The sequence below is a fragment of the Schistocerca serialis genome, chromosome 1 (genome assembly GCF_023864345.2).
Source record: "Schistocerca serialis cubense isolate TAMUIC-IGC-003099 chromosome 1, iqSchSeri2.2, whole genome shotgun sequence".
NCBI lineage: Eukaryota > Metazoa > Arthropoda > Insecta > Orthoptera > Acrididae > Schistocerca > Schistocerca serialis.
The window spans coordinates 649,124,045-649,148,852 of NC_064638.1; the positions used below are offsets into that span (position 1 = coordinate 649,124,045).

At 40.1% G+C, this 24,808-nt stretch overlaps 1 protein-coding gene across 2 annotated transcripts in view; it reads right to left on the reverse strand.

Moving 5' to 3' along the window:
- LOC126478991 (toll-like receptor 2) overlaps positions 1-23,512 on the reverse strand; it is a 114,729-nt gene extending 91,217 nt beyond the window's left edge. Inside the window, exons 1-3 of one of the 2 annotated variants that reach the window (XM_050103746.1) lie at positions 23,324-23,512; positions 20,127-20,290; positions 5,669-5,830 (exon numbers count right to left, since the gene is read on the reverse strand). In XM_050103746.1, the coding sequence (XP_049959703.1) occupies positions 5,669-5,830; positions 20,127-20,290; positions 23,324-23,494 (497 nt within the window). In that variant the 5' untranslated portion in view covers positions 23,495-23,512. The remainder of the gene's footprint in view (positions 1-5,668; positions 5,831-20,126; positions 20,291-23,323) is intronic. The other variant, XM_050103747.1, reaches the window with a different exon arrangement.
- Positions 23,513-24,808: the final 1,296 nt, after the last annotated feature.

Here is a 24,808-nt window from a genome sequence, read left to right on the forward strand (position 1 = left end):
TGGCCAAGTACTCATGTGATGTTTGATATGTTTTTGTTATGCGTTTTTTTAATTTTACTTTTTCTGAAGAAATTGCGTTTCCTACTTCAATATGATAAATCTGTATTTCTTTATTTTTATTACATCACTCTGTTTCACGTTACAAATCAACTATTTTTTAATAAAACATCAATCAAATATTTCCAATTTCAGTTTTGCTACAAATACTGTTGATTTTTAAGTGACAGACCAGTGGATAACTATGTAGAAAACAGTTCTGCAGGTTACGCCGCCATTTATGTACCTTCACTCAGTTTGTAGATGGTTCACTCCTTCCAGTTCCTAGTGGATTATAGTAAGATACTGAACGCATACGCAAGCAAAGCCTTCACAATGAAGTAACGCTCAATAGATGTGTAACACACCTGTTGTTGTTGTTGTGGTCTTCAGTCCTGAGACTGGTTTGATGCAGCTCTCCATGCTACTCTATCCTGTGCAAGCTTTTTCATCTCCCAGTACCTACTGCAACCTACATCCTTCTGAATCTGCTTAGTGTATTCGTCTCTTGGTCTCCCTCTACGATTTTTACCCTCCACGCTGCCCTCCAATACTAAATTGGTGATCCCTTGATGCCTCAGAACATGTCCTACCAACCGATCCCTTCTTCTGGTCAAGTTGTGCCACAAACTTCTCTTCTCCCCAATCCTATTCAATACTTCCTCATTAGTTATGTGATCTACCCATCTAATCTTCAGCATTCTTCTGTAGCACCACATTTCGAAAGCTTCTATTCTCTTCTTGTCCAAACTATTTATCGTCCATGTTTCACTTCCATACATGGCTACACTCCATACGAATACTTTCAGAAATGACTTCCTGACACTTAAATCAATACTGGATGTTAACAAATTTCTCTTCTTCAGAAACGCTTTCCTTGCCATTGCCAGCCTACATTTTATATCCTCTCTACTTCGACCATCATCAGTTATTTTGCTCCCCAAATAGCAAAACTCCTTTACTACTTTAAGTGCCTCATTTCCTAATCTAATTCCCTCAGCATCACCCGACTTAATTAGACTACATTCCATTATCCTTGTTTTGCTTTTGTTGATGTTCATCTTATATCCTCCTTTCAAGACACTGTCCATTCCATTCAACTGCTCTTGCAAGTCCTTTGCTGTCTCTGACAGAATTACAATGTCATCGGCGAACCTCAAAGTTTTTATTTCTTCTCCATGAATTTTAATACCTACTCCGAATTTTTCTTTTGTTTCCTTTACTGCTTGCTCAATATACAGATTGAACAACATCGGGGAGAGGCTACAACCCTGTCTTACTCCCTTCCCAACCACTGCTTCCCTTTCATGTCCCTCGACTCTTATAACTGCCATCTGGTTTCTGTACAAATTGTAAATAGCCTTTCGCTCCCTGTATTTTACCCCTGCCACCTTTAGAATTTGAAAGAGAGTATTCCAGTCAACATTGTCAAAAGCTTTCTCTAAGTCTACAAATGCTAGAAACGTAGGTTTGCCTTTCCTTAATCTTTCTTCTAAGATAAGTCGTAAGGTCAGTATTGCCTCACGTGTTCCAGTGTTTCTACGGAATCCAAACTGATCTTCCCCGAGGTTGGCTTCTACTAGGTTTTCCATTCGTCTGTAAAGAATTCGTGTTAGTATTTTGCAGCTGTGACTTATTAAACTGATAGTTCGGTAATTTTCACATCTGTCAACCCCTGCTTTCTTTGGGATTGGAATTATTATATTCTTCTTGAAGTCTGAGGGAATTTCACCTGTCTCATACATCTTGCTCACCAGATGGTAGAGTTTTGTCAGGACTGGCTCTCCCACGGCCGTCAGTAGTTCCAATGGAATATTGTCTACTCCGGGGGCCTTGTTTCGACTCAGGTCTTTCAGTGCTCTGTCAAACTCTTCACGCAGTATCATATCTCCCATTTCATCTTCATCTACATCCTCTTCCATTTCCATAATATTGTCCTCAAGTACATCGCCCTTGTATAGACCCTCTATATACTCCTTCCATCTTTCTGCTTTCCCTTCTTTGCTTAGAACTGGGTTGCCATCTGAGCTCTTGATATTCATACAACTGGTTCTCTTATCTCCAAAGGTCTCTCTAGTTTTCCTGTAGGCGGTATCTATCTTACCCCTAGTGAGATAGGCCTCTACATCCTTACATTTGTCCTCTAGCCATCCCTGCTTAGCCATTTTGCACTTCCTGTCGATCTCATTTTTGAGACGTTTGTATTCTTTTTTGCCTGCTTCATTTACTGCATTTTTATATTTTCTCCTTTCATCAATTAAATTCAATATTTCTTCTGTTACCCAAGGATTTCTACTAGCCCTTGTCTTTTTACCTACTTGATCCTCTGCTGCCTTCACTACTTCATCCCTCAGAGCTACCCATTCTTCTTCTACTGTATTTATTTCCCCCATTCCTGTCAATTGCTCCCTTATGCTCTCCCTGAATCTCTGTACAACCTCTGGTTCTTTTAGTTTATCCAGGTCCCATCTCCTTAAATTCCCACCTTTTTGCAGTTTCTTCAGTTTTAATCTACAGGTCATAACCAATAGATTGTGGTCAGAGTCCACATCTGCCCCTGGAAATGTCTTACAATTTAAAACCTGGTTCCTAAATCTCTGTCTTACCATTATATAATCTATCTGAAACCTTTTAGTATCTCCAGGGTTCTTCCATGTATACAACCTTCTTTCATGATTCTTAAACCAAGTGTTAGTTATGATTATGTTGTGCTCTGTGCAAAATTCGACCAGGCGGCTTCCTCTTTCATTTCTGTCCCCCAATCCATATTCACCTACTATGTTTCCTTCTCTCCCTTTTCCTACACTCGAATTCCAGTCACCCATGACTATTAAATTTTCGTCTCCCTTCACAATCTGAATAATTTCTTTTATTTCATCATACATTTCTTCAATTTCTTCGTCATCTGCAGAGCTAGTTGGCATATAAACTTGTAGTACTGTAGTAGGCGTGGGCTTCGTATCTATCTTGGCCACAATAATGCGTTCACTATGCTGTTTGTAGTAGCTAACCCGCATTCCTATTTTCCTATTCATTATTAAACCTACTCCTGCATTACCCCTATTTGATTTTGTGTTTATAACCCTGTAGTCACCTGACCAGAAGTCTTGTTCCTCCTGCCACCGAACTTCACTAATTCCCACTATATCTAACTTCAACCTATCCATTTCCCTTTTTAAATTTTCTAACCTACCTGCCCGATTAAGGGATCTGACATTCCACGCTCCGATCCGTAGAACGCCAGTTTTCTTTCTCCTGATAACGACATCCTCTTGAGTAGTCCCCGCCCGGAGATCCGAATGGGGGACTATTTTACCTCCGGAATATTTTACCCAAGAGGACGCCATCATCATGTAATCATACAGTAAAGCTGCATGCCCTCGGGAAAAATTACGGCTGTAGTTTCCCCTTGCTTTCAGCCGTTCGCAGTACCAGCACAGCAAGGCCGTTTTGGTTATTGTTACAAGGCCAGATCAGTCAATCATCCAGACTGTTGCCCTTGCAACTACTGAAAAGGCTGCTGCCCCTCTTCAGGAACCACACGTTTGTCTGGCCTCTCAACAGATACCCCTCCGTTGTGGTTGCACCTACGGTACGGCTATCTGTATCGCTGAGGCACGCAAGCCTCCCCACCAACGGCAAGGTCCATGGTTCATGGGGGGGGTAACACACCTAACGCACAAGTAACGGATTAAGATCTTAGCTGACCAAACATGATGGGAAAACTAACTTTGTGTACGCTTACATATAATAGTCTACAGTAGCTTTTGGTAGTCTCACAACACTAGAAATGATAGAATTAGCGGATGCATTAAGAAAAATGAAAAACCTGGACGTAACAACACGAACACCCAATTGATTGAGTTGGCATTTGCTTTTATTAAATCTTGGTTCATTCCCTTCATGATCATATGCTGGACAACGATAGAAATTCTAAACATCTGGAAATTAATCATAGTAAAACTTACATTTAAGAAGAGAGATAGAAAATAATGAGAATTATATGGGAATTCCTTTACACAAAACTATAAATAGAATATTTTCGTAGATAAAAACATAAAGAGCCGCAGTAATATTATAAAAAATTTTGTTGAAGGAGAAAATTGGTTTCAGAAAGAGTAATTCTTGCTCAGATGACACGTTTGTCATGAGATGAGTAATGGGAAATTTGTAATATTTAACAGAGAAACACCTCTGATGTCTGTTTATTGTTTGAAAGTTCCTAACAATGCCGATAGAAAAATACTGCGAGGAATATTAGTCAGGAGAGAGATACCACACCACTACGAATAATACAACACGCTAAAGCTGCTATTTATGCAAAAGAGAGTGTTAGAAGAACAACAAATTCAGGATTATGACAAGGATGCAGTTTGTGTCCCATACATTGTAGTATCTATGTTGATGAAATTTTGAGACAATAACTAAAAGAAATGGAGTTTTATTTCTATAATCTTAAATAATTAACTCATCTTATTATAATAATCTTTGCTGATAACCAGTTTCTAATAGCTGACAGTCAGGACACCTATCAAAAAGACAATTATAAATTAAATGTCACTGTCAAAGCTATAACTTAACAATTGTGGCCCTAAAAACAAAATTTTTAAAGGTCAATAGCCCGTCCCGAGCGAAAGATGTCAAGAAGGAAGAGAGAGCGAATGAATTTAGCGTCTTTGGAAATACCATCTCCTTCACAAATGAAAGGGACATAATGGAAAAAATTGGAAAATATTGTTATGTTAATAAGGTCACATTCAAATTCTCAATAAAAAGGTGGAGAAAGAAACTCTGATGAAGTTCTATAAAACAATGGCAATATCGTCTGTACTTTTTGATAGTGAGACTTGGTCAATATTAGCTGTAAACGCGTGAGTACAGCTAAGTACAGTACAAGGAATATAACAATCAGACAAGAACTAGGACTAAAAGCGTAAACAAACAGATCAAATTATGTACAAATAAAAGCAATGACTTTTGTGTTTTGATCACAACAGTTAATGAAAACAGAATACCAAAGTAATAATGAATTATTGACCAACAGAGAAAAGATCAATAGGTAGACCAAGAAAGAAAAAGAAAAATCTGATAGAATCTAACCACAGAAACAGAGGCACTGAGTAAGACTACGTAACAGGCAAATGCCTAACACTGGTAAAAAATGGAAGAAAATTGTTACCCATTTCATGGAAAGAAATTAAACAGCATCTAATGTGGTGCAAGAGGCAACAGCGAATCCAGAGACTTTTACCACTGAAGACAAATGCATATTTAAGTTTCCCGTTAATACAAAAGTGGTATGTGAAAGATCAGTCTACTCAATATAACTGAAGGGATGTAAAGTTTTGTTGACTTTTCGTTTTTATGTAAGGTAAACTTCTGTTACCGTGTACCATCGTAAGAATTCACAATGAAGTATATCCTCGGTGAGCCAACGCGTATAAGCAGGTGGAAGAATTAATTCTCTGCAAGACAATGTGGACGACCCGGTTGCACGCAGAGTGTCGTAAAAATCGTACGCTACAACAAAATATCACAACTAAAGCACAGTTTCCCAAAGAAATAGAATTAAAAAATACCGCATAATGTTTCTACAGAAGTGATTGTGATAACAAACTATCTGACACTGTACCTGAATAAACCACGGCAGTGGGAATGAACGTAGATCTTAGCAACGGGAAACTGCTTTGTGAAGTTGATGTGTCCATAACTATCGTCCGAGAATAAGGAGATGAAGCTAAGGAAACCAGCTGCCAGTACCCCAACCGTGTGGCCATCTGGTATGTCCTTGGACCTGCAAGAAAATAGGAATAGCTTCTGAAAAAGACTGAAGCTTGCTAAATTACATCTACAGTTACAAACTAACTGCTGTCAGCAAACTACGTCATATTTCCATGTGGGGACAGAATTTGAATATATTTGTCAACCTAAAGAATTAGACTAATGGGCAACGAAACATAAACGATTTCTCAAGTTCTATGCATTTTCCAGTGACAGAGACACAAATGATCCCATTTGATCGACAACATATGTATCATCTCCGTATGTCCCAAAATTGCATCGTGATCTGCCTATTAGCAAACGATATCTGTGCTGTAATATGGCAGTAAGTGCCTGCTATACACATACTGTTAAAAATACGAGGCCCAAATCATCTGCAATACTGAGGAATTCCTCCTAAACCCCTTACATTACAGTCAAAATGGAATTACCACAGAGTCACAAAAGCGGTAGCTCATTAAAACAAAGTAACTACTAATACATCGTTTACCATAGCTTTAAGTGATTTGGCGCTGAGCTACTTCGTCCTGTAATCATGTAGATGTAAGTTATGGCACATGCCCTTCAATACATACTAATCTTGCATAAATGACGACATTTTTATAAACTGTATATCTAAATATCCAAAAATTTTCTTAATGATATAATAAGTGTACAAAAAATGCGAATTACTAAAATGAAAAATACATGTGAACTAGCATGAAACAAAACGCGTTAGAATGAATAGATATATTGATACATGAATTAGTAGACTAGTTTTAATTTAATTTAATTTCAATTCAACTTAATGTAATTTATGGCAACGAATATTTGACCTGTCATCTGGAAACTGTAAACAGGTTATATGTATTCAATAATCATGTTGACACAAATTGATTTATATTTGTGCATAGCAGTAAATTATGTTAACAGCAACCAATTATAATATCAAAGTAAAAAAGCAAAATTGAAAATCAGAATGACTTAAAAAAACACAAAATAAATTAACTCAAGGTCCAAGTGAATAGTTACCAGCTAATGTTCCTACATATTTAACTGACAGTTTCAGAATAACTCGAGGTTTATCTACCAACTACAACATTACTTAATCTAAACGTGTTGGTGCCATACTATTCTACATAGCCCCTACTGGTATGTGTGTGCCTCAGCGATCCTCGTGTCTAAGAATACCTATGGGAGTGGTGTTAGCACTCCTTCTTTCTTTCTCTCTTTCTTTCGTTTTCTTTTTTTAAATGTTCATATATACATATAATACATATATTTTTTTAAGTTTCTGTTAATTGAATTTATGTGTGCCTATCATTATCTGTAATAGAAGAAACACTTTTTGTGAATTGTTGACGTTATTTTGATATTCAGAGCTTCTACTTTATCTTATAGACCGAAAGTTACGCAGTTGCCTTTTAGATATTCTATGTCCAATCGTAGTAACTGAAGTTCATAAGTTTTGGTCAGTTTCAGTTGTTTACATTTCGCAGTCACACTGTCTGCCGTCGCTCTCTATCTGGAAAACGGGGGCATCTGAGAACGACATGAACGGCGGGCCCTTCTTCTTCACATTCACATACTGGTGTGTTACTACGTCCCACCCGCTGCAAATGTTTGAGATGTGGACCGTGACCTGCTAGTAGTTTGCACCATAGCTCGAGTAGGGATGATGTCACACAGTCTGAGCCTGCAGCTGGTGCTTGGAAATATTTTGTAAGCCCGGTCTGCAATGCTTCCAGTATCCCAGTCAGATTGCCATTCATCTAACTTCCAAGCTTATACTTGTCTTTTATCAATAATATTATTTCCTGTGATATCGTACACACGATCGTATTGTCAACGCCCCAATCAATACAGCGCTGCCCTGTAACGCACCACAATATCCATCGGACATACCCCGATAGTCACTCGTAATCCCTGGACCGGTGCAGTGCGAAAGGCACACGTGTTCCTCAGAAGTACGCTCCGCAGAATTCGTTGCAGTATTGTTTTGTAGCTGCCTAGTCGAAGGCAGAGGTTCAGGGCACTCTCTTGTCCTTGGGCTGTGAAACTGCCCCTAAATCAGCAATGATCAACGGCATGAGGATACAGAAATCAATGGAAACCACTGCATTGTAGATACATAACGTATATCCACAGGACATGTGGCCTGTAATTGAAAAGTGTCTTAATGATCTCTCCATTGGCAAAAGATTCCGGAATAGATCCTCATTCAGATCTTTGGGAGAGGATTGCCAAGGGGAATGTAACCATCAGAAAAATATCGAATGACTAACGACAGGATAAAGTTCTACGAGTCGGGGAGTGGAATATCAGAAGCTTGAACGTGGTAGGGAAGCTATAAAATCTCAAAAGCAAAATGTAAAAACTCAATCTGGATATAATAGGGGTCAGTGAATTGGAATGGAAAGAAGACAAGGATTTCTGGTCGTATGAGTATAGGATAATATCAGTAGCAGCACAAAACAGGATAACAGGAGTAGGATTACTTATGAATAGGAAGGTAGGGAAGAGAGTGCCTTACTGTGAACAGTTCAGTGAATGTGTTGTTATTACCAGGATCGACAGCAAACCAACACCGACAACGGTAGTTCAGGTATGCATGCCGACGTCTCAAGTTGAAGATGAAGAAATGGAGAATATATACGAGCATATTGAAAAGGTAATACAGTAAGCAAAGGGAGATGAAAATCTAATATTTATGGAGGACTGTAATATAGCTGTAGAAGGAGTAGAAGAAGCGGTTACAGGAGAATACTGGCTTGGGACAAGTAATGAAAGAGGAGAAAGACGAACTGTGATATGAAATATATTTCAGGTAGTAATAGCTAATAATCTGTTCATGAATCATAAGAGGAGGACGTATATTTGGAAAAGGCTGGGTAATACGGAAATATTTCAGTTAGGTTACATCATGGTCAGAAAGAAGTTCCAACATTAGATAATAGATTGTAGGGCGTATCCAGCAACAGATACAGACTCAGATCACAATGTAGTAGTGATAAACAATTGGCTGAAGTTTAAAAGATTAGTCAGGAAGAATATGTACGCAGTAGGATAGGGAAATACCAAGGATTGACGAGATACGTTTGAAGTTCTCTAAGGCTATAAATACAATAAAAATGGACAGTTTAGTAGGCAGTACAGTTAAAGAGGAATGCACATCCCTAAAAAGGGCAATTACAAGAACTGGAAACAAAAACATACGTACAAAGAAGGTAACTGCGACCAACCACGAGCAACAGCTGAATTACTTCAGTTGATCGATGAAAGAAGAAAGTACAAAAATGTTCAGAGAAACTCAGGAATACGTAATTTCAAGTCACTGATGAATGAAATAAATAGGAAGTGCAGGGAAGCTAGGACGTAATGGCTGCATGAAAAATGTGAAGAAATAGAAAAAGAAATGAATGTCGGAAGGACTGACATAGCATATAGGAAAGCAAAACAACCTTTGATGAAACTGAAAGCACGGCTGGTAACACTAAGAGTGCAACGGGAATTCCACTATTAAATGCGTGCACTAAGAGAGAGTGGACCAGTGGAAAGAGTACACTGAAGGCCTCTGTGGGGGGTAAGATTGGTCTGATGTGATAGAAGAAAAAACGAGAGTCGATTTAGAAGAGAAAGGGTATCCAGTATTAGAATCATAATTTAACAGAGCTTTGGAGGACTTAAGATCAAATAGGGCAGAAGGGACAGATACATCCTTCAGAATTTCTAAACTTATTGTCGCAAGTGACAACAAAACGACTTTTAACATTGGTGTGTAGAATGTATGAGTCTGGTGACATACCACCTGTATTCCGGAAAAATATCATCCATACAATTCCGAAGACTGCAAGAGCTGACAAGCATGAGAATTATCACACAATCAGCTTAACAGCACATGCACCTACGTTACTGACAATAATGATATACAGAAGAATCGAAAAGAAAACTGGGAATCCGATAGATGACGATTAGTTTGGCTTTAGGAAAGGGAAAGGCACCACAGAGGCAATCCTGACTTTGCTATTAATAACGGAAGCCTAAAGAAAAATCAAGACACAGTAGTAGGATTTGTCGACCTGGAAGAAGCTTTCGATAATGTTAAATGTGCAAGATGTTTGAAATTCTGAGGAATACAGAGGTAAGCAATAGAGAGAGAAACGAGTAATATATAACATGTACAAGAGCCAAGAGAGATCGTAAGAGCGGACGACCTAGAACGAAGTGCTCGGATTAAAAAGGGTTCAGTCTGTACATCGAAGAAGCAAGGATGGAAATAAAAGAAAGGCTCAGGAGTGGAATTAAAATTCAAGGTGAATGGATATCAATGACACAATTCACTTATGACATTGTTATCCTGAGTGAAAGTTCAAAAATGGCTCTGAGCGCTATGGGACTTAACTTCTGTGGTCATCAGTCCCCTAGAACTTAGAACTACTTAAACCTAACTAACCTAAGGACATCACACACATCCATGCCCGAGGCTGGATTCGAACCTGCGACCGTAGCGGTCGCGCGGTTCCAGACTGTAGCGCCTAGAACCGCTCGGCCACTCCGACCGGCTGAGTGAAAGTGAAGAAGAATTACATAAGCTGTTGAATGGAATGAACAGTCTAATGAGTAAGTAATGAGAAGTAGCAGAAATGAGAACATCGAAAAACTCAGCATCAGGACTGATGGTCACTGATGTAGATGAAGTTAAGGAATTCTGCTACCTAGGCAGCAAAATAACCAATGATGTATGGAGCAAGGAGTATATCAAAAGGAGACTAGTAATAGGAAGAAGGGCATTCCTGGACAAGAGAAGTCTTCTAGTATCAAACATAGACCTTAATTTGAGGAAGAAGTTTCTGAGAATGTACTTCTGGAGTAAAGCATTGCATGGAAGTGAAACATGGACTGTGAGAAAAGCTGACAGAAGAGAATCGAAGCATTTGAGATGTGGTGCTACAGACGAATGTTGAAAATTAGGTGGACTGGTAAGGTAAGGAAAGAGGAGATCCTGCGCAGAATCGAAGAGGTAAGGTATATGTGGAAAACACTGATAAGGAGAAGGGACAGTTTATGGGAGTTGGGAATACATCGAGCAAATAGTTTGAGGACGTGGGTTGCAAGTGCTGCCTTGAGATGATGAGGTTGGCACAGAAGAGTAATTCGTGATGGGTAGCACCAAACCAGTCTGATGACAAAAAAAAAAAAAGGCGATGCGCGCAAATGCTGGCAGCGAAGCCCACTATGGCGCTGAAGATAGCTTCGTCATATGACCGTACAACACGCAGCGGTAATTTACCGTCAGCAGTGCCAGCACGAGCAATCTTATGCATAATTTGAGCTGTTTTCTGATTAATAAATTGTACGTTTTCTAGAAAGTTTGTTTCCTCGTCAAGAAGAATACCTAAACATCTAAAAACAGTGCTGCGTTTTACAGGGATTCCGTCAAGCCTCAGGGACGGGTTTCTGGCAAGACAAAATCTTTGCGTCAGAAGTATGTTTGCTGTTTTATGAACTGTTATAGTCACTTTGTTGCCCTTGCACCAATGCTGCATCTGAGCTAACACGTCTAGACTTCACCTCAAGTCTCGCATTAGAGTCTGCCGACACAACTGCTAATATATCATGTGCTTGTGCATCGGCAGCTTCAGTGGTATGTGTCCCATCTAATAGATGTAATATGAGCTCAGTAATAAAATTCGAGTACAATAGACCACTCATGGAGCCTTGGGGACCACTCTTGGTAATTTTTTTGATTACCTTTCTTTGCTCCGCAATCCACTGGACGCTACGTCCGCTACAATAATCTACAGAGCTGTTATACAGACATCTGGGGACACCCAGATCTCGGAGGCATGCAAATATTGTAGGCCACCAAAGATTATCAAATGCGGTTGCGATGTCAATCTTGAGCGCCACTGCATCCTTCGCTGTCGAATTTTCTGCAACATGAAAGCTCTGTTAACTGCTTCATCTATACACTTTCCTGTTATGAATCCATATTGACAGTGGTTTAGACCCATGAGCTGAGTGTGAGCCTACAACCGGATACAGAGCAGACGCTCCTGAACTTTGACCAAAACATTCACTTAGGAAATAGATCTACAGCTTTTCGGTAATACCGAGTCATTATCCTTGTTAACATCGAGTATTGATTTAAGTGCCAGGAAGTCGTTTCTGAAAGTATTTGTATGGAGTGTAGCCATGTATGGAAGTGAAACATGGACGATAAATAGTTTAGACAAGAAGGGAATAGAAGCTTCCGAAAAGTGGTGCAACAGAAGAATGCTGAAGATTAGATGGGTAGATCACACAACTAATGAGGAGGTATTGAATAGAATTGGGGAGGAGTTTGTGGCACAATTTGACTAGAAGAAGGGATCGGTTGGTAGGACATGTTCTGAGGCATCAAGGGATCACCAATTTGGTACTGAAGGGCAACGTGGAGGGTAAAAATCGTAGAGGGAGACCAAGAGATGAATACACTAAGCAGATTCAGAAGGATGTAGGCTGCAGTAGGTACTGGGAGATGAAGAAGCTTGCACAGGATAGAGTAGCATGGAGAGCTGCATCAAACTAGTCTCAGGACTGAAGACCACAACAACAACAACATCCTTCACTTCTTAATCACTACTGCTCTAGTTGTTTTTCATATTGCCGGAATCCTGCCTATACGCAACGCGTCGTTTAGTAATGCTGCCAAATATGGCACTATCAGTGGACCTATTATCTGCACGACTTGAGGGCACAGGCCATCCGGACGAGGTGCCTTTCCAGTTTTGTGTTTGGAAATTGCTACAGAAACTTCTTCTTGGGCGAAAGGTGTAGCCAGCATCTGATCATCGTGTTGTTTATCTTGTTCTCTTCTAAGTTTTGTGTGTATTTCAGTTTCTGTGTTGGTGCTATCACCAGGAAATAGGGCGGTTAGCAGATATTCTGCTGACTCCCTCCATCCAGCCGTCATTGAGTCATTCTCTTTAGGAATTGTAGAAATGATAGTAGATTCCTTAATCTTTTCAGTCATTAGTTTATATGGTATTCCTCATATGTGAGATTGCAGTTACTTTCGGAGGAACTTCTCCTAATATGTTCTTTTGATTTTCTGAAGCATTGAACAAAGAGTAGACTGGAAAGAGCAAACGACTTATCTTCTGAGAAAAGCACGATTGAAGAACTGTTTTGACACAATAACCTATAAGCAAAATATGTGAAACAGAGCAATCTAGAAGTAATGTTGATTTGTACTAATGTACAAGTATAAGGATACTGTCATAGTAATGATGAAGGAAGTTAATTAAAACAATTTAAAATGTCGAAATGTGTAGTAATTGATACATCCAGTTTAGTCAGTAAGAACAAAGTGCAAATTGAGGACAAAATTGGCAGAAAGAAAGAAATAACATTCCCTCAGTTGCTCAGTATGCGAACGTAATGTGCTGCAAGAGCCACGTCTTGATTATTGTTAGGACTAACGCTAATACCACGAAGGGCACTTATCTACAGTTCATAAAAAGCAGCCAATGCGCAAAACAGATATTCATTTTCTAATCTACTTGGTGATTTTGCATAGCATAGATGGATTCTTACCAAGTGTTAAATTACTTATGTCTAAACAATGTAGAGTTTTTGAGAATGGTATAATTGTCACTTGAAGAGCAACATATGCAGAAGCAAGCGTTACAGAAGCAAGCAGTCCATACACAACGTTGCTATGACAGCTAAAAGCTTCAGGTGATGCTCTTAATGGTGCCTGCTACTCTATGATTTCCTTCAATCGTTTCAGCAGTTTTCAGTACTAATTATAATACTATTAAACTCATACTTGAATGTGTAAGCACGAAGAGTAACCCAGTACAGATCCCCTGACTTCAACTTCACCAGTGCATCTGGTCGTGGTACCGCTTATACACTTCATGCTTTTTTTCGTTCTAAATGCTACTGATAATGATTCAGAATTTTTATGACATGATCAGGGATTTAGAATGAGATGAGGCTTGGTTTCACTAACCGGAAGAAAAGCGTGTCTCACAACAAAGTAATACTTTTACTAGACTTTGATGTGTCTACCAGAAGACTTTTTGTGCAGAATATTGAACTTTTGCCGGCCGAAGTGGCCGAGCGGTTCTAGGCGCTACAGTCTGGAACCGCGTGACCGCTACGGTCGCAGGTTAGAATCCTGCCTCGGGCATGGATTTGTGTGATCTCCTTAGGTTAGTTAGGTTTAAGTAGTTCTAAGTTCTAGGGGACTGATGACCTCAGAAGTTAAGTCCCATAGTGCTCAGAGCCATTTGAACCAATATTGAACTTTTCACACATGGTGCAAATTGTTCGATCGATTCTTGAAGATAAGTAAATAACGTAGGTAACGGTGGTTTCCAACTTGAGGGTAATTTCCCCCGGAGGACTAAAATGAAATTTCCCGAGGGGTAACTCAAAATAGTTCTACTGTAGTTCGGTCATGAAGCTGAAGTTTTGTAAAAGATCACTATTGTTACCACTTTTTTCTAAGACTGTAATACTGACTACGTAAGTTGCCAGGAAAATGTAATTTTTAAACACTTGTATTAAGGCGTGACACATTGTGATGCAGATTAGAGTTTCTTAAACAAATGTATGAATAATATCCATCTTGTTCTTTACATGTGTACCTACTACACGTATACTTTTTACCATGCATATATGACAATAGAAATGAGACTATATACTTAAATATCTCATGAAAATGCCTTCTCCGAGTAGTAGGTACTTCTCGCAATGGACCATAAATTGCTTCATTATTCATTTCATAAGTGATAAATGAACTAACTGACAGCAAAATACAACGTAACTGTGGAGTGATTATTACGTTGGTGAAGAGGCTGCACGTTATCATCACCATTACTACTTTCATTATTATTATTATTATTATTATTATTAGTGGCTTGGGTCAGATAATACCATTGGCTGCTTGATGTCTTCCAGTTCCCGCTAGTTCAGGCGTAAGCAGCCCTGCAATAAAGTGACTTACAACAGTAAGTATAGTGCACGCATTTTAACTTGGTATATTTTACATGGAGGCGCAGGGTGTCGGTGAAGCTAGTGTCGCAAGAGGGAGGACAGGTGCAGGAGAAATAAGTTTTGTATGAAGTGTCTGCCGTCACTGTGGTTAGTGAACTTTCATTTTCACGAAGCAGTTGTAGGTATAACTTTCGGAGCCCTGAGAATTGTTTCATCGTTCTATAAAACAAAGCAGTACCAATTGTCTCCTTGACTCATTATTGATGGTTTGATGAAACACCTACAAAAACTGAATATCGTTAACCTTTTGTCATTTTAAAAATGCAATTTTTAAGGAAAATTATTTTTCATTCTAAAATTCAGTTAGGTGCTAATTTTGATGCCGTACTAGTTACAATCTGATTGCTTTCACTGGTAACGGTCTCGGAAAGGTTGGAAGCCATTGGATTAGACGGATCACAGAAATTGCTGCGTATGATTGTGATGGCACAGGCATGGACGCCGTAGTCACCTCAGTACGTTTTCCACTACTGAATAAAATTGTTCTTTTTCCTTGAATTTCATTTTCAAAGTTAGCCTGATTTGCAATATACTGGTAATATTTTCACTAGAAGATCGATCTTATTCTTTGTATATGTAACAACCACCTTAGTTCATCAAAAATATCCATGATTTATCTTTATCGAAGGAATTTTACCTTCTGACTTTTCTTAATAAGATAAATATTAATCTAATGACACATTAGCATTAACACAATCCTCGACAGTGTAAATGTCTTTAGTTGCTTCATAGCCAGTGGATTTGCAGTATGTAATGTGCAGAGCTCCAGTTGCTTCTGGCCATATTTTTGCACTATTTAAATATTCATCTGAAAGTTCGGCCACCACTTTGCACATGTTATAAGTTTCATGTGTTTTCTGTTGATGGCTCAAACTGGTGAATGTTATATACCTCGACAACATGCAGAGAAACATTCACATGGTTCCCATAACCTAAAAGTCGGGATTATTCCTACAGGATATATTTTGCCTTTCAAAATATGGTTAGAGCTATGTGTTTCCAAATGTTTACCTCGAATTAAACTGATGTACTGCATTAGCAAGAATTAACATAGCTCCGGAGTGCAATCGTTCCGTAAGAAGAGCTCGCAATATCCTGGGGTATCCTCCCTTCTCTGTAGGCAACAAGCCAGAAAATACCAACTTTCACTATTTTTATGCAACTTCCCAGTTGTGAAGTCATTCCGCAGCCACTTTATTCACGTGATCTTTCGCTTTGAGGATTTCACGTTTTCCGCTCTCTATCTAACCACCTTCAACGAACTTCCTTTCCGGATGAAAAATGCGCCCCGAACATGGCTCTTGTCGTGTTTAAGATTTTGAAGGTGACTATATTATTTATGACTAAAGTATCTGTTGTGTGTACCTGTTGTGTTTCTTAAACTTATGGAAAAGTACTACAGGCTTATGCACCAATCCAATATATATAAATCCTCATTCTTTCTTCTATGTTATGACGTTGTATCCTTGCTGAGTTCAGAGAGTAGGACTGAATGAATTCAGAAAATGTTGTACAACATTAGAAGACAATATCTTCCAGTGATCCGATAAGTCGATTGGGCTTTTCTGAAAATATATTCTGCTCCACACAATGGTAAAGAATGCGCCCCAGACAAATTAAATAATACGTTCCTTATGTATGTTTTATGTACGCAATACATTACATTTACCGCAACAGAGATGGTGCAACCAATTCATTGAGGTGCCCAATATTAAGAGAAAAGAGAGTCATCGTCTAATAATGAAATACTGATAACATTAACAACGAAGTGCGACGTGATTGCAACATTCACTACAATGATCAGATGCTTGGCGGTTTAGGTCCACGTGTTTTCAACGATCTGCTATCGAACCTGGAAAAATGTATCGTCCACAGAGAAAATACTTCACTAGGTATAAGGTTTCGTTCAGACGCAATCCATCTCGTGAAGTTCTTCTGAAAAATCTTCAGTACCGTTCTGCACTGTCATCTAATATAATCGAAATACATTCATGTGGAATAGCTGAGACCGTTATGCGATTTACGACTTTCAAGAAAAGAGAACGCAGTACATCTTCAGAAGCTGGACTAGCGTCCAGTGTACCCCAAGCGAGTGCGATAGGACCGTTACTGTTCACTATCATACATACGAAATATCTGCCTTGCATTGTTATTAGCTCTAAGCACCTGTTCGAAGTTACGCCATTAGGAAAATGTTACGAAATGCAGGAAGACTTCAAGACCATCAATGCCAGGTGTATGGAATGTAGATGAGGCTAACATACATATGTATAATGTAGCGTGTGTACATATACCATACTGTCTGAATGCAGCATCAGAAGTCACTCATCTCTCCCACATTACTAAACGAATATATCGATCATCCAATCCCAGTTGTAGGTTGTCTTTCTAGTGCCTTACAGAGGCAACAAAAATTTGATTTTCATATTTCATATTATTATTGACCAAACTTAAAAATCTAAAATGCTGTTATGATCTATTCACTAAATGATATAATCTTACGTTAAAGTTTAAACACGGTAAGTTAAGTATTGAAGTTAGGAACTCAAGCAGCGTAACTCAGGGCTCACAAATTACCCAGACTATACTCTTTATGTGATTCGTATATGTCATTGGCATAGTACTTTGGACATTTGATTCTGTACCTGTATTTTGCTTGTCATTTCTTACACTATACACTCTTTAAATTATCTGTTTGATCCAAGCTCTGTATCATCATACTATAATTAAAAAATAAATAAATGTGATTGATAATGAGAACACTTGGCCACATTCAAGAAACTTTACACATGAACCTCCCCTAAACCTGTTCACGCTTATAGCTACGCACAATAATGTTTGGAAAAGAATCAATCGCTTACTAAATGTTCGTTGCTCTTGCGGTAAAACTTCAGAATTGAGCATGACGTTTTAATTCATCATTACTATTAACTCTGTTCACTTCCCATTTTGCAGACAGAATTCAGTTGTACCAGTAAAGATGGCTACAAAATTATTTCACAGAATGACACATAGTTTAGGATCAGACGTCGCAGCTGCTTTGTACATAAGAGTTCTATTCTTTTCAGAATAGGGCATGAGGGGCTTCTGGTTGTAATCTATGGCAATTGTCAAGTACTTGGGAGTATCTACCCTACGGGATTAGAGGTGAGGCGACCACATAATTCTATACATGGGCCAGTCAGTGCACGTTCATAGACGGACAATGTAATACACTCACGACGCAAGTTGTTGACAAATCCTTCATTCGACCCACTCCATTCATCGTCAATCTGCGGTTCTTATAAAGACAGATTTACGAATGAGGGAAAGATTATTTATATCAGAACCAGACAATTAGTCATGGGTTTATTCTTCCATTGCTAAAGCATCAGAAAAAACTTTCAATGGCTTCAATGGGGATACTGCAAGAAAGACATTCTACATCCCTAGGGACCTTACTGTCAAAGATCAGAGAGCCCACGAGGCAATACGAGCCAAGAAACACATAGAAACTTATTATTTCATCTTGCATGCTGAATACGGTGGTAAAAATCAAACGACATTGGGCTTCAACAGAGAGGAAATTCCCATGCGCAAGATACAATAAGGTGACTTTGACAGTACAAATAGATTCGTACGTGTAAATTTTAACACTTATTGAACGGCATCAATACAAATGCAATACAACTGTGTAATCTTTAATATGATCAGACGGAAAACGTTTTGTAGCATGTAAATATCCCCCCCCCCTTGGCATCGTACATTCAAGAAGTGATATATGCTCGCTGATAATTGGTAAGGAATGCAGACGTCGTGGAATAATCACAGACAGTGACAGACGACATGGAACACAATACATACATAATATACGCTGAGAAACATCTGCAATGAAAAATGGTGCACATTTCTCCTTGCGGAAAAACAGGATAACAGACATGAATGCATGTTTGATCCACGCAGGCTCCCAACATCAAGTTCGATATCGGACCCTCAGTAAGGAATTTGCCCTCCTCGGCCACTAATGCACATTTTACTCCTGTCACTAATGTTGGCTATCAAACTGTTGAGCAGTCCTTGGTTGATATCGGCCCACTCCTCTATCAAAGAGGTTTCCGTTTCATACACAGTTCAGGGAGGAGGTGACGATGAGAAACACTTCTACCAAGAATATCCCTTTCATACTCTATAGCGTTTAGGTCCAGAGTAAACAGACCACTCCACACGTTCAATATCTTCAGTTTTCAGTGTGTAAAAGACGGACATGATCCAGAGTGATCTCCGCACAATAACGCTATGCCGTAAAGGGACCTCGCACAGAGATACACAGCGGTATTCGCTCATTGTTCATAACGCCTACCCATACCATAACGCTTAGGCCATACTGATGACATCAATATTCAGTGGTCTATAACGTGTTCCCCTCTCTCTCCACACTAACTAATGGCCAGAATCACGTGCCACAACGAAGCTGTACTCGTTCGAGAACATCACTTTGAACCACTGTCGCTAACCCAACCAACATACTCCCTGCACCTACGAACTCTTCCTCGATGATGAAGTGGTTCACGTGGGATGAGTTTAACAGGCTTCCAAGAATACAAAGCATACTGATTTAATCGCTGCGAAATGGCTGTGGCAGAGAGACGTATACGGATAGCGATCTGCCTAGGAGTGAGATATCTGTTTCTTCTAGCCATAAAGGCTATGTATCGGTCCTCTTGCGGTATGGTGGTCCGTCTTATACCAACGTCATGCTTTTGCAAACCATTTGCACTTTCAGTGTCCTTTCTTAAGCGCGAGATGACGCTTTTGGACTCAGCAAATTACTTTGGCCACAGTAGTGACACTTTGACCGGCTTCGAACCGTTCAACTGCTATTCCACGATCCTAAGTACTTCAATCATTTCTTGTAAATGTGTTGCCGTACGACATGATATCGCAGTAATCGGTTCCACAACAGCCTTCGTCAGACAACGTACTGCATGAACTGTCGAATGCATACACAGCGCTCGTGCGGAGGATTCTTTGAAGTTAATAAGCCCCCACGCCCACTGCATTTCCGTTTACTATAATTGATGGGGAGTACCGTAGCAATTGTTGGCTGCTCCACAGAACCTGGCAGTTGTTCCTCAGAAGTGTCAGTTGCTCCTTAGCAACTGTTAAGCAGTGCATAAATTCGGAAGGTACTTTGTTGGTACCAAGTAAGTCGTGTGTAAATAGCTTTCATTATAGTTTACAACCAGAGTTACAGTTTTTCACTCACAGTCAACATATTAATCTTAATACTGTCTAGAACGTACCACTTACGGAGATGCACGGACTGGAGATAGGCACAGTATACTCCTTGTTGCTCCATATGTGTTGGAGGCAGAATGCGGAACGTCAGTGTGTCTAACAGTTTCGTCCTATACGCACTCACGAGGTCACTTGACCCAGTGTGTACGGAAAGTATGATGCAGGTGACCTGAAATGAAAACAAAAATGCTCACAATCTCGTTTCCATTTTGGCTTCTGAAAGATTTACCTAATAGCCTCGTACGTCCTAACGAAATATGCGTTTGTACCCGTACCCTGAAGACGGCAAAGCATCATCAACATAAGTGCTTATGTTCATTTGTTGTGACGAAATGACAGGTTCAACTTCGCTTACTGTCAAAAATGATCTCAGTCCTACACTTTCTTTACCAGCAGTTTCTCGTATTATCGTCGTGATCAATGGAAGACATTTCGGTGACACGAAGAATTATAATTCTTGGTTCGTACGTGAATTGTGTAAATGGTTCTTCCTGTAGCATCTCACATTTACGATTATAGATAATTTTGTGTAAATCTGTCACGTTGACCACATGGAAATATCTCGAAAAACCATTGTGCGTCTTCTGTTGACGCAACTGTCAAACATAGTGTATGATGATACGAACAATACAGAGCAGTCTGTTGTTGTCCCTGAACCATTGTCTCACAAATACTGCAGTATGACAGGATGTATTCTCATGCTGATACAATCAGTTATCGTCTGAGAACAGTTCCTCTACCGTATACAGTACACAGTGCTGCGTTTGTGTCCTTCCACATGTAACGTATTCATAGTAGGCGCATTAAGGGGAGCAGTCACTACCTAAGAAAAACACCGCCATGACGTATCACCACCTCCTCTCTACTTCACTTTTGGCTCTGCATACGATGGCAGTTAATACTCTCCAAGCATTCGCCAGACCTAAGCCCTTTTATTGGATTGTCAGAGCGTATAGCATGATGCATCACTCCAAATCACTCTTACCGTTCATCCACTACCAGTGCTGTCGTTCTTTGCACAGCCACAGGTGTAGCTTAACGTTGAGTACTGAAATCTGTGGCTTATAAGGAGCTGCTCGACCACTGTACTTCCTACTTACTTTGTGCTAACTGGGCTGTTGATAGCACTTTGAAACTCAAGAATAATTTTTTCGGAAGGTTACGTGCGATATTTTAAAACCAAGCTCCACAATGCCCGATGGTCCACGTCCCTAAGTGCATGACATGTGCTTGATCTTGGATTAGCTGGGATTGTTCCTTAACGTTTGCACTTCACACTGACGTCATCGACTGCCCCCTTGGGCAGCGTTGTAAGTGTTCGTTAATCAGGTGACATCCAATAACTTGTTCGTCGTAGAGGCCCCCTGACCGACACCGCTTCTCTAGTGATCACAAAGAACACCCCGCATCCTTTTATAATGGCCTCGCTATATCCAGTGGTCAATTTCGCTTTGCATATGAACAGTCTTATTACTTGTCAAAAACTGAACACCTGATGTGGTGTACACATTTGTTCTTATAACAAGATCATAATGTCTTTGCGTATTATTACGAAAGCTCGTATTAAAAGAATGTGAAACACAGTGAAACGTACTCATATAAATGTAATTAACTTCATATTTTCACTCACACAGTGGTAATTCATTCCCTTTAGCCTTGTTCTTCGCATACCTTGTCCAGAAATTAAACATAAAGCATTAGAAACATTACAATGTATATGACGCAAAAACAAATAAACACTAATCAAGAATCTGTCGTGTCAGTGTTTGCTATGCAATTTCTCTCGTAGAATACCCTAACGTTCTAACAGCATTTGCCTTCGCTACAAGTAGATTTATACAGTCATCGCTCTGCACGGGTAGCACTGGATTTCACCGAGACAACTCGTCAAGTATAATCGTCTGCGAATTAGGGTTCCGCAAATGAGCGGAACAGGAAGCCCAGTACATTTACGCAGACGTTCCCCGGCGCACGTAGCGTACGCCAAGGTGAACGTGTTATTTTATGTTAAGCCACGAACGAATAAACGCTGACTCTCGAGTGACAGGCTCATGTTTGAAACTACGTAAATCAATCTTGCGGGCCCCTATTGCGTATCCGCTTTGCAGTTGCTACACCCAAAATAGGAGTGAAGGAAGGAAGGTTAGGGTTTAACGTCCCGTCGACATCGAGGTCATCATACATGGAGCGCAAGCTCGGAATGTTTCAAGGAGGAAGAACGAAACAGGCCATGCCCTTTCAAAGTAAACATTTCAGCAGCAGCCTGTAGACGGAAAACCAAACTCTGGATGACTGTACGCGGATCTGAACCGTCCTATTCCCGACTGCGAGTCCAGTGTGCTAGCCACTTCGTCAACTCGCACGGTGCACCCAAAATAAACGTAATAATCTTTGTCTACTTATCGATATAGCATCTCAGTTTTCTTATCTTGAGGGCCAGCTAACAATATTTGCCACAAGAAAGAAACGTGCTGTCGTAATTGCCGTGTACATCTCGTTGGCTAGACCTGTCCAGTACAATCTAACATTTGCCTACGTAGCCAAGGTGGCTAAGGTGCTGTGGCGTTGGACGCGGAGAAATCTGGTTTGGATCCTGATTGCGGAAAAAATTTTCAACGCCAGTCCTTACTCAGCAAGTAGAGGAGTAGCAGTGGTTTAAAGTTATTGGCCAAAATATATCGTACCATGTTGCGAATTAAACTTTAACTCTCTGCAATTTCTTATGGAATGAGGACACATGGCACAGTAAGTAATGGTCCTTCTGCCGAGTCGTGATTTTAATTCGGCAACTCTCTTGGTGCTCGTTCACCCTCTTCCTTCTCTCATCATGATTCAACACAAACATGACATCGCGTTATGTACGTACCTGCAGCCAGCAGATATATAGAAGACGCACCTATCACACAACGCAAGGACAGCGACCATCACATGCACAGGAAGAACATTGCTTCATGTTAGGCAGCTGACCATATCCCCGTCGGTCTCTTAGCCAACAACACCAGACGACACATCTACTTCCACTGCACCGACCATCACCAACCCACTCAAAAAATATATCCGTTTGATATGGAATGAGCCTCTCTGACGAGAATGATGCACCTAACTGAGTTTAATTGACACACTCACACTCACTATCACTTTCACTTCAAATTGCAGAGGCAGTATTGCAGCAGTGCCTTGTAATTGGGAACTGGTGAAATACCTGTAGGTCATCTCTGGAGATGACGCTAAAACGACAGCCTTGGAGCACATCAGTATTGTTGTCGTGTACGTTGTCACACGTCAGCTGAGCAAAGTTGATGCGTTTAGCACCCAGGCCACCTGCCGATGAGTGAAACATGAGCAGCAGAAGCAGCAGCAGCGGCCACCACATGCTGCCGCAGTGGCGCCCGTCGTTACACGGATTCGACTGAACGCCAAAGGACGCCAAATGCGTCACACGTTATGCCAACGTCCCCTCCTTCCCCCCTTTCCTTCCCCTCTCCCTCCGCTAGCACAGATTAGTCCGAGATCTCGGGCCAAACCTGTTCCGCACGTAAACGCCAACCTGTCTGACTCGGGCTCGTCATACTGCCCCAACATTATGTTTTTTGCACTCATCGTTCACTCCAATGTGGTACACTTTCTACAGCCTAACAGTTTACTCTGTTATGTGTATCTACTTATCCGCGATCTAGAGAGTAAGAACAGCTATGTTTACCAACATTTACTATTTTGCATTTGTATATAAAACGAAAACTCTGCTACTTGCGGAATATTAGAGCAACATTAAATCAGTAGCAAAGATAAAAAAAAATCAATTATCAAGAGTTGCAATCATGAGTGCTTGTGTAATGTAACAAACGACCTAGAACTTCTGTAACTAAATGTGCACACGTAAAAAAAATTAATCACAACCAGAGGACATCATGCTAATATCGTGTAACACTGTCTCTAGCCTTGATAACGGTCTCAGTTCAGCGAGGCAGCGAGTTTACAAGTTCCTTCAGCTACGCCATATCCAGCAGCTGCCACGCGTAATGGATTACAACCCGTAGACCCCCCCTCTCCCAACCCTCCCCCCCCCCCCCCCCCAACACACACACACACACCGGACTTCGGGGATAGTTGCTGCATTTCACTCTCTGTTCTCAGTTGCCTTCATACATTTTCTGTGGGATTAAGATCGGTTGAAATTCGGAGATTCGTGGTAAGCTCCTATGGGATCAACATCGGTCCCCAGGCTTACACACTACTTAATCTAACTTAAGAGGACCACACCGTGGTTCAGGTTAAAAAAAACGAGTTTTTGGATTTCATCATATTTCGATAGATTAAGGTTTTATTTAAGTACTCTGAAAAGGATTTTGCTGAAAAATTTTTTTCGAGCATTTAAAGAGCATTTTCCTACCACGTGTGTTTATGTGGCATGCCCACTTTTCTGTCACCCACTTTTCTGCATATATTTTAGATTTTTATATGCCCTACACATTGCAGGTTAGGGATGTCCTTTTAGTCCCGAGTGTGTTGGCTATCCTTGGAATGCAACGGTCGGTATTCTTTTGTTTCTGCTGTTTGTGAACAACATGCTTCCCAACACGCGGTTAGTTTTGTTCAAGTGTGATTGCGAGTAGTTGTTACACTTACGTTTGCAGTGCTTCTTTACGTGTGTTTTTTTTTGTGTTTATTGAAAATGACGAGACGTAAA